The sequence below is a fragment of the Coregonus clupeaformis genome, chromosome 20, assembly GCF_020615455.1.
Source record: "Coregonus clupeaformis isolate EN_2021a chromosome 20, ASM2061545v1, whole genome shotgun sequence".
In the NCBI taxonomy this organism is placed as follows: domain Eukaryota; kingdom Metazoa; phylum Chordata; class Actinopteri; order Salmoniformes; family Salmonidae; genus Coregonus; species Coregonus clupeaformis.
Genome location: NC_059211.1, coordinates 6,678,273 through 6,689,261, shown reverse-complemented (window position 1 = coordinate 6,689,261; position 10,989 = coordinate 6,678,273). Strand labels below are relative to the sequence as shown.

The following is a 10,989-nucleotide window of genomic DNA, read 5'->3' as shown; positions in this document are numbered from 1 at the left end:
AGAGAGAGAGAGTAAGAGAGAGAGAGAGTAAAAGAGAGAGCGAGAGAGAGTAAAATAGAGCAAGAGAGAGAGAGTAAAAGAGAGCAAGAGAGAGAGAGTAAAAGAGAGAGAGAGTGAGAGAGAGTAAAAGAGAGCGAGAGAGTAAAAGAGAGCGAGAGAGAGGGTAAACGAGAGTAAAAGAGAGAGAGAGTTAGAGAGGGGGAGTGAGTAAAAGAGAGAGAGAGAGAGAGTAAGAGGGGGAGAGAAAAATAGAGAGAGAGTGAGTAAAAGAGAGAGAGTGAGAGTGAGGGAGAGTAAAAGAGAGAGAGTGAGGGAGAGTAAAAGAGAGAGAGAGTGTGAGAGAGAGAGAGAGAGAGTAAAAGAGATAGAGAGAGAGTAATAGAGAGAGATAGAGAGATTAAAAGAGAGAGGGAGAAAAGGGAGAGTAAGAGAGAGATTGAGTAAAAGGGAGAGTAATAGAGAGAGAGAGCGAGAGAGAGAGAGTAAGGAGAGGGAGAGAGTGAGTAAAAGAGAGAGTGAGAAAAAAAGAGCGAGTGAGTAAAAGGGAGAGCAAGAGAGAGTGAGTAAAAGGGAGAGTAAAAGAAAGAGGGAGTAAAAGAGAGAGAGAGAGTAAAACAGAGAGTAAAAGAGAAAGAGACAGTAAGAGTGAGTAAGAGAGAGAGAGAGTAAGAGAGAGAGTAAGAGAGTAAGAGAGAGAGTAAGAGAGTGAGAGAGAGTAAGAGAGAGAGTAAATGAGAGTATAAGAGAGAGAGAGAGTAAGAGAGACAGAGTAAAAGAGAGAGAGTAAAAGAGAGAGAGTAAAAGAGAGAGAGTTGGAGAGAGAGAGTGAAAGAGAGAGAGTGAGTAAAAGAAAGAGAGAGAGAGTGAGTAAAAGAGAGAGGGAGAGTAAAAAAGAGAGAGAGTAAACGAGAAAGAGAGAAAAAGAGAGACAGAGAGAAAAAGGGAGAGAGAGAGAGTAAAAGGGAGAGAGAGAGAGAGTAAGAGAGAGAAAGAGAGAGTAAAAGAGAGAGAAAAAGTAAAAGAGTGTGTAAAAGAGAGAGAGAAAGTAAAAGAGAGAGAGTGAGTAAAAGAGAGAGCGAGTCAGAGAGAGTAAAAGAGAGTGAGTAAAACAGAGTGAGTAAAACAGAGAGAGAGAGAGAGTGAGTAAAAGAAAGAGAGTGAGTAAACGAGAAAGAGAGAAAAAGAGAGAGACAGAGAGAGAGAGAAAGGGAGAGAGAGTGAGTAAAAGAGAGAGCGAGTAAAAGAGAGAGTGAGTGTGAGGGAGAGTAAAAGAGAGAGAGCGAGTCAGAGAGAGTAAAAGAGAGTGAGTAAAACAGAGTGAGTAAAACAGAGAGAGAGAGAGAGTGCGTAAAAGAAAGTGAGTGAGTAAAAGAGAGAGTGAGTAAAAGAGAGAGTGAGTGTGAGGGAGAGTAAAAGAGAGAGTGAGAGTGAGGGAGAGTAAAAGAGAGAGTGAGAATGAGTTAAAGAGAGAGAGTAAAAGAGAGAGAGAGCGAGAGAGTAAAAGAGAGAGAGAGAGTGAGTAAAAGAGAGAGAGAGTGAGTAAAAGAGAGTGAGTAAAAGAGAGAGAGAGAGAGAGTGAGTAAAAGAGAGAGAGTGAGTAAAAGAGAGAGGGATGAGAGAGTGTGAAAGAGAGAGAGAGAGTAAAAGAGGGATGAGAGAGATAATAAAAGAGGGAGATAATAAAAGAGGGATAGAGAGGGAGAGAGAATAAGAACGATGGAGAGAGAGAATAAAGGTGAGAGAATAAGATGGATGGAGAGAGAGCAATAGAGATAGGCCGAGCTGCCAGGGCCCGGGACACTGACCTCCAGGCGGGCCTGTTTTGGGAAACTGCATTTCAACACATTTTGTGTTGAAAGAATGTATAGTTTTATAATACTATTTTAAAGCTAATTTCCTGTGATTCTAAACTTTTTGCCATGGGTCATAGAGAAAAAAATTGCTGTTTTTTAGCTCATCTCATGCTATTCATATTTTGCCATGAGGCTGAGAGAAAATGTTGCAGTTTTATAGCTAATTTCCTGCTATTCTACACATTTTGCTATCATATGCTATCTGGGGGGCCCCGACCTCCATTCGGTAATCCGGCCTTGCCTACTGCTCTCCTCCTCATCTCTCCTCATCTCGAAGCAGCAGACTGTCAGCCCGGCTCACCATCAGGCCCTGTTTTCCCCGGTGAACATTCAACGCTGTCGGTGAGTTTGAGCTAAATTGACAAAAACCATCGGCCGTTGAGTGTACCCTGTGGCCAGCCCTTGTCGCTTGACGAACAATGCACACGGCTACTGAGTCTCAGTATTACCAGAAGAAAAAGGAAGATGAACACTATGGTCCTATCTGCCTCTCCACCCCTCCACATCTACCCCCTCCTAAATACACACACACGAACACACAATATATCCTTTCCTTCTGAAAAACTCTCCCGAAGAAATCCTCCAGCCTCGAACCGCAGCAAAGGTCACAATCAACATTCATTGCTGTCGGTGGGTTTAACTAAGTGGAAAAGCTCGCTGAACAATGAATGCTACTGTGTCCCAGATTTCCGCGCCGACCAAACGTCAGAGGGGATATCGTCCTGATATGCTGATTCTTGTATATATATTATGTATTTCCCCCACAGGCTTGTAGGGAGAATGTAAGTAGACATTTTATCATATCAAATCTTGTTCATGCTTGTTGGAGCTTTCTTATGTGGGTATGGGAGAGGGGGGAATAAAATGGATATTTCTAACCATCTGTATGATGCTATGATTCTGTGGCTTTCTTTTTTTGACTGAGGGTCATAAGGATTTTGAAAGGCAGATATTATAGGTCTCTCTTGCTAAATATATACAAATGTTATCTCAATGAGACAAATAAAAGCTAAATAAAAATAAACCATAGACAGTTCTTACCAAGGTTTAAAGACCACCATAGTTTACATAACTTTAACTGAAAATCTGAAGACTTGTTTTAGCCCATCACTCCTTCATGATGTGGACGACTGTCAAATATAGCTCACATGCGCCTACTGTAAGACTATTAGATTATAGCACTAAGTTTGTCTAGTTTGACAGATCGGGGACAGAATATGTCCTGAAGGCAATAGCCCCACTAATCGTCTTGGAGAAACAGTAAGTCCATCCCACAACCCCACCCTTAGTGATTACGGTATTTAGTAGGCATTATATAATAAATGTATACACAAATATACAGTGAAAACAAAGGAGGATGGCAGGTCATAAGAATTCCAAATGGTTAATAGTGTGCCTAGAATTTGATTACTTTAAGTACATTTGTGTTTCCATGTGCAATAGTACCAGTGGAGGCTGCTGAAGGGAGGACGGCTCATAATAATGGCTGGAATGGAGAGAATGGAATGGCATGAAACACATAAAAACCATGTGTTTGATTTATTTGATACCAGTCCACTCATTTCGCTCCAGCCATTACCATGAGCCCGTCCTCCCCAATTAAGGTGACACCAACCTCCTGTGATAAGTACAATAGATAACCCTCAATTGACTGCAGTGGAAGGGTTAGCACACTGGCACAAACACTTAGCCTGGGGGCCAGTCTGTTTCTGCCATAGAGATCATAAGTGCCAAATTCAATCAGATCCTCTTTAGCCGACATCTGCATAGCTGATGTTTTGACTGTGTCGGAGGTGAAACTGCGTTAAAGCTGTCAAATCAACAAGGCTTCCAGCATTTAACCTAATATAGCAGGTGTTGAAAGACGCCTGAGCTGAGTTCCCACTTTCAGGGGATACTGAAGTCAGGTTGAAAATACTGTACCCTGAAAACCGGATGTTAGCGATTTCTGGGGACTCCGCATAGGCTACCCGGCATTATAACTAAAGCGGACATTGCCATTGGCTGCACAGAGTCAGATAAAGTATGCAAAAATAGTATGTATATTTCCCCCGCTATTTATTGCCTTCTCGCCATTAAATCGAGTTAAGGAGGAAATAGCTGCCTTTGCAGCCTGAATGAATAATGTTTTATGTACGAACCGGTCCACGGGATACGAGTGTATAGCCATGTACATAGATTCCCTTTGGACACTAAGATTAACCCACTCAATATCGGCATCTGCCGGCCTTTGGGTTAGCATTAAGAGAAATCCCATGTAGCCTTGTTTACAAGTTCGAACACTGGAATGTGAGATGTAATCTACACCTCCATTAGACTGATAGAAATCCTCATTATTTGTTTTTCAATTTGAGCGTAATTTTTTCTATGTAGCCTATACTTTCTTGTTCAGTTTTTTTTTATAGACTTTATTTATAGGTTTTTGTTCTGAACTTCTAACACGAGTGGGACGGGTGTAGCTTCGTGACAAGGATCACAAGAGCAGCAGCAGCTCACCGATTTGACAGCTCCAACGCAGTTCCACCGCCGAAACATCAGCTAGGTGTGTTTGGGATCATTGTCATGCTGAAAGACCCAGCCACGTTTCATCTTCAATGCCCTTGCTGATGGAAGGAGGTTTTCACTCAAAATCTCACGATACATGGCCCCATTCATTCTTTCCTTTACACGGATCAGTCGTCCTGGTCCCTTTGCAGAAAAACAGCCCCAAAGCATGATGTTTCCACCCCCATGCTTCACAGTAGGTATGGTGTTCTTTGGATGCAACTCAGCATTCTTTGTCCTCCAAACACGACGAGTTGAGTTTTTACCAAAAAGTTCTATTTTGGTTTCATCTGACCATATGACATTCTCCCAATCCTCTTCTGGATCATCCAAATGCACTCTAGCAAACTTCAGACGGGCCTGGACATGTACTTGTTTTAGCAGGGGGATACGTCTGGCACTGCAGGATTTGAGTCCCTGGCGGCGTAGTGTGTTACTGATGGTAGGCTTTGTTACTTTGGTCCCAGCTCTCTGCAGGTAATTCACTAGATCTCCCCGTGTGGTTCTGGGAGTTTGGAGTGTGACTGTTTGAGGTTGTGGACAGGTCTTTTATACTGATAACAAGTTCAAACAGGTGCCATTAATACAGGTAACGAGGACAGAGGAGCCTCTTAGAGAAGAAGTTACAGGTCTGTGAGAGCCAGAAATCTTGCTTGTTTGTAGGTGACCAAATACTTATTTTCCACCATAATTTGCAAATAAATTCATTAAAAATCCTACAATGTGATTTTCTGGAATTTTTTCTCTCATTTTGTCTGTCATAGTTGACGTGTACTTATGATGAAAATTACAGGCCTCTCTCATCTTTTTAAGTGGGAGAACTTGCACAATTGGTGGCTGACTAAATACTTTTTTCCCCACTGTGAAAGCACGATTAAATGTAGATGTTGTGCTAATGATCTACACACAATGTGGAATTTTAAATTTAAAAAAAAATTAAAGCTGAAATGTCTTGAGTCAGTAAGTATTCAACCCCTTTGTTATGGCAAGCCTAAATACGTTCAGGAGTAACATTTGCAATAATAGTGGTTAACATGATTTTTTTATGATTAGCCCATCTCTGTACCCCACACATACAATTATCTGTAAGGTTCTTCAGTCAAGTGGTGCACAGATTCAACCACAAAGACCAGGGAGATCTTCCAATGCCTTGCAAAGGAGAGCACCTATTGGTAGATCAAAAAAATAAAAAGCAGACACTGAATATCACTTTGAGCATGGTGAAGTTATTAATTACGCTTTGGATGGTGTATCAATACACCCAATCACTACAAAGATACAGCTGTCCTTCCGAAATCAGTTGCCGGAGAGGAAGGAAAGCACTCAGGGATTTCAACATGAGGCCAATGGTGACTTTAAAAGTTACAGAATTTAATGGCTATGATAGGAGAAGACAGGATGGATCAACAACATTGTAGTTACTCCACAATACTAACCTAAATGACAGAGTAAAATGTACAGAATATGCATACTGTTTGCAATAAGGCACTGGAGTAATACTGTAAAAAAAAATGTGGCAAAGAAATGAACTTTTGCCCGAAAGCATTATGTTTTGTGCAAATCCAACACATCACTCTTCATATTTTAAATCATGGTGGTGGCTGCATCATTATGGATACGCTCGTCATCGGCAAGGACTATGGATTTTTTTGGGATGATAAAAATAAACGGAATAGAGCTAAGCACAGGCAAAATCCTAGAGGAAAACCTGGTTCAGTCTGCTTTCCAACAGACACTGGGAGACAAATCCACCTTTCAGCAGGCCAAATATACATTGGAGTTTCTTACCAATACGACATTTAATATTCATGAGTGGCCTAGTTAAAGTTTTTACATAAATCTGCTTAAAAATCTATGGCAAGACTTGAAAATGGCTGTCGAGCAATGATCAACAACCCACTTGACAGAGCTTGAAGAGTTTAAAAAAGAATAATGGGCAAATATTGTACAATCCAGGTGCGCAAAGCTCTTAGACTCCAGGCTCTGTCGTAGCCGGCCGCGACCGGGAGACCCATGGGGCGGCGCACAATTGGCCCTGCGTCGTCCAGGGTAGGGGAGGGAATGGCCGGCAGGGATGTAGCTCAGTTGGTAGAGGATGGCATTTGCAACGCCAGGGTTGTGGGTTCGATTTCCACGGGGGGCTAGTATGAAATTTTTTAAAAAGAATGTATGCACTCACTAACTGTAAGTCGCTCTGGATAAGAGCGTCTGCTAAATGACTAATACATTTTTTTAAATGTAGACTTACCCAAACAGCTGTAATTGCTGCCAAAGGTGATTCTAACATGTATTGACTCAGGGGTTTGAATACTTATCTAATCAAGATTAGTGTTTTATTTTTAATTAATCTTTAAGTTGGGAGAGTTATATATATATATATATATTAGGGCTGTCAAATGATTAAAATTTTTAATCAAATTAATCAGAATTTTCAGTGGATTAATCATGATTAATCACTATTTGCAATTACACCTGAATCCTAACCATTTTTTTTCTGAAATGCATACCAAAAGATAAATAACAGGACACAGATACATAATTTTCATATTATGTCTGTTTATTAACACAGCCAAATAATGGTGTTTTAAATCAAGCTGAAACATACTACACACCATAATATTTGTCTTTGTAATGTTCCATCACTTCCTCTTTGGCATTCCTCTTAACCAGGATGTACAATTTACAGTATTCAATTGAACAGAAAGCAATAAATGTAGTCAAATCATAACAGTGACCTACCACATTTTTGCACAATTTGAGTCATCTGTGGAAAAAAACATTTTCAATAGAACTTTTAAATCAAACCAAAGAACAATCTTTTACCTTTTCCTCCATTCTTTAATCCAGTTGCTCAAAAATCCAGTTGCTAACTACTATAACATGTTGCACTGAAACTGGTCTTTTTGTTTGAACATCACCTTTCAAATCTACTGAGCTTCATCATCTTTCAGCCAGTTGCTGAGGCAAACTAACTTGTTCACATTTTCTGAAAGTAAAGCTGACCTTTTCTTGTTCACAATGTGACCTGCAACTGAGAAAAGTCGTTCACAGGGAACAGTGGTTGCAGGAGTGGCTAGATATTTGTGAGCTAGTGAGGCCAGCTTCTCATGGGCTCCTGAATGAGATGCCCACCACCTCAAGGGGCAGTCCTCCAATTTAATGGTGGGCTCTGCTCTGTACCTCTGTATGGCAGGTTGGACCTCTTCATCTTCTGATTCTGAATCTGAGCCCATTTGCAGAAGGCTGATTTTCTTCCTGGGTGGCCCATCATGATGTGTCTGTGAAGACCTTCTGGGTGATTCTTGTTGCAGCATCCCTTCAAGTGTGGTCCACACCTCTTCCCTGTCTGTCTTGGGCAGGCATTTCAAGTCTTTGAAACGAGGATCCAAAACTGTAGCAATCTGGAGCCATGCATTGTTGAGCTGTTCTTGACGGGATGCTAGGTCCTCCTTGAACTTGGTCTTGAATCTCACCACATATGCAGGGTCCTCATCACAGGCTTCCATCTTGAGACGCAAGTGGCAGAGAGAAGGTAGTACCACAGAACAGGAGACATAGGCCTCTCCACCCAGGAGCTCAGTTACATACCTACGCACACAAACACACACATGCACACAGAGACAGTGTATTATTAGAACAGTGGTTATCAACATATTATTATTATTATTATTATTATTATCATCATCATTATTTTTTACATAGATACATGTTATTGATATTTGACTTGGTTTAATTCATTCCAGAAAATAATCAAAGCGATGTTATTTGATAAGTTACAGACTGATTTACCTGCATGGCTCTAGAAGTGTCTCCAGCCTCTGCAGTTTATCCCACTCTGCTGCGGTCGGCAAAACGAGTTTGTGCTCCTGATTGTCCAGGGCTGCGATGACAGCCTCTTTATTTCTGCTCACGCGCTTGACCATTTCCAGCGTCGAATTCCAACGTGTTGGAACATCCTGGATCAATGGCTCTTGCTTCTTTCCCAGGCTGACTTGTTGTGCTTGAAGCTCCCGGCATTTGCTGGGCTGTGCTTAAAATGACCGACAACTTTGCGAGCCTTGGCCAAAGCATTTACAAAGCCGCTGTCAGCAAGACTCACTGTGACACTTCTCTGCACCATGTGAGCGACACAGTTCATGTGTTCATAGCGTGTAAGTCGATTTGCGGCAACCATGTTGCGTGCACTGTCAGTCCCAATGGTTGTAGTCTTGCCCTCGATGTCCCACTCACGTGCAACAGACAGGAACTGTTCTTTACAAGCCTCCGCAAAATGACGCTCCTCAGTTTTTAATATAGTCAGCGCAAAGACTTCAGTTCCCACGTGTCACTGATTAAATGTGCAGTTACTCCGAGGTAATTGTTGTTACTCACTGATGTCCAATGGTCTCCTGTCAGGGCGATATGATTTACTTGAGCCAAGACCTCTTTCCTTTTTTCTTTTTCGTTTTCATAGAGCTCGTGGATTTTCTTCATAACTGTGGCTCTTGACGGTGGCTTATAGAATGAGTCTTGAGACGCCACTTGCAAAACATCAAGGAAACCTGAGTCTTCTACAATGCTAATGATCTACAATCCTTTGCAATCCATTTTGCTATTGTGTTGGTCAAATTATCTGAGGTTGATTTTGTTAATTGCCTGCAAACATTCAGCGTGGTCTGGCGCAAACCACTTGCTGAATCTGACGGCCCAGCAAACGCATGTTTGGCGTTGAGATGGTACTTCAAGCTTGAACAGCTCCGGTGAAATTGAAACTCCTTCTTACAAATCTTGCAAATAACCTTGTACTTGTTAACTGTACCATCATCATTCATTTTATATTTGAATCCGTCAATAGGCCCACTTTGCTCACCTTGCTCCATCTCGCCTCTAGCTCCCAACCACTTTCCTGACCTGAATAATTTGTCACACTGCGCATGCGTGAAATGCGTTAAAAAAATTGACGTAATTAACAGCAAACAACTAATTAACGTCGTTAACGCGCTATTTTTGACAGCCCTAATATATATATATTTTTTTTTTGGTGAGGGAGGCCTGCTCTCTCCTTTCCCTGATGTTTAGTTCATTTCATTCCGATCTCCTCTGCATTTTTGTAGCCATCTGCTGCAGCCTGTCAACTATGCCTCTGCCTATCCCTGTTCTCTCCTCTCCGCACAGGCTACACAAACGCCTCACACCGCGTGGCTGCTGCATCTCTAACCTGGTGGTCCCTGCACGCACCACACACCTGGATTTCCAGGTCTCAGGCAGCCTCTGGAACTGCCGTTCTGCCGCCAACAAGGCTGACTTCATCCCAGCCTATGCTACCCTCCAGTCCCTCGACTTCCTGGCGCTGACGGAAACATGGATTACCACTGAAAACACTGCTACTCCTACTGCTCTCTCCTCGTCTGACCATGTGTTCTCGCATACCCCGAGAGCATCTGGTCAGAGGGGTGGTGGCACAGGAATCCTCATCTCTCCCAAGTGGTCATTCTCAATTTTTCCCCCCTAACCCATCTGTCTATCTCCTCATTTGAATTCCACGCTGTCACAGTCACTAGCCCATTTAAGCTTAATATCCTTGTCATCTATCGCCCTCCAGGTTCCCTTGGAGAGTTCATCAATGAGCTTGACGCCTTGATAAGTTCCTTTCCTGAGGATGGCTCACCCTTCACAGTTTTGGGGGATTTCAACCTCCCCACGTCTACATTTGACTCATTTCTCTCTGCCTCCTTCTTTCCACTCCTCTCCTCTTTTGACCTCACCCTCTCACCATCCCCCCACTCACAAGGCAGGCAATACGCTTGACTTCATCTTTACTAGATGTTGCTCTTCTACTAATCTCACTGCAACTCCCCTCCATGTCTCCGACCACTACTTTGTATCCTTTTCTCTCTCGCTCTCCTCCAACACTACTCACTCTGCCCCTACACAGATGGTAGCAGCGCCGCCGCAACCTTCGCTCTCTCTCTCCCACTACTCTCTCCTCTTCCATCCTATCATCTCTTCCCTCTGCTCAATCCTTCTCCCTCCAATCTCCTGATTCTGCCTCCTCAACCCTCCTCTCCTCCCTTTCTGCATCCTTTGACTCCCTGTGTCCCCTATCCTCCCGGCCGGCTCGGTCCTCCCCTCCAGCTCCGTGGCTTGACGACTCATTGCGAGCTCACAGAACAGAGCTCCGGGCAGCTGAGCGGAAATGGAGGAAAACTAAACTCCCTGCCGACCTGGCATCTTTTCACTCCCTCCTCTCTACATTTTCTTCATCTGTTTCTGCTGCTAAGGCCACTTTCTACCACTCTAAATTCCAAGCATCTGCCTCTAACCCTAGGGGAAGCTCTTTGCCACATTCTCCTCACTGCTGAATCCTCCCCCCCCTCCTCCCTCTCTGTGGATGACTTTGTCAACCACTTTGAAAAGAAGGTTGACGACATCCGATCCTCGTTTGTTAAGTCTAATGACACTGCTGGTCCTGCTCACACTGCCCTACCCTATGCTTTGACTTCTTTCTCCCCTCTCTCCAGATAAAATCTTGCGACTAGTGACTGCAGGCCGCCCAACAACCTGCCCGCTTGACCCTATCCCCTCCTCTCTTCTCCAGACCATCTCCGGTGAC

General features: G+C 43.0%; 1 protein-coding gene across 1 annotated transcript; it reads right to left on the bottom strand.

Annotated features, from left to right (window-relative positions):
- Positions 1 to 7,316: 7,316 nt before the first annotated feature.
- On the bottom strand, positions 7,317 to 8,401 carry LOC121532786 (zinc finger BED domain-containing protein 4-like). The gene is made up of 2 exons (XM_041838580.2): positions 8,187 to 8,401; positions 7,317 to 7,985 (listed from the first exon to the last, which is right to left on the bottom strand). Exons 1-2 carry the CDS (start codon positions 8,318 to 8,320, stop codon positions 7,325 to 7,327), a joined length of 795 nt encoding a protein of 264 aa, XP_041694514.2. The 5' UTR covers positions 8,321 to 8,401; the 3' UTR covers positions 7,317 to 7,324.
- Between the last annotated feature and the right edge of the window lie 2,588 nt (positions 8,402 to 10,989).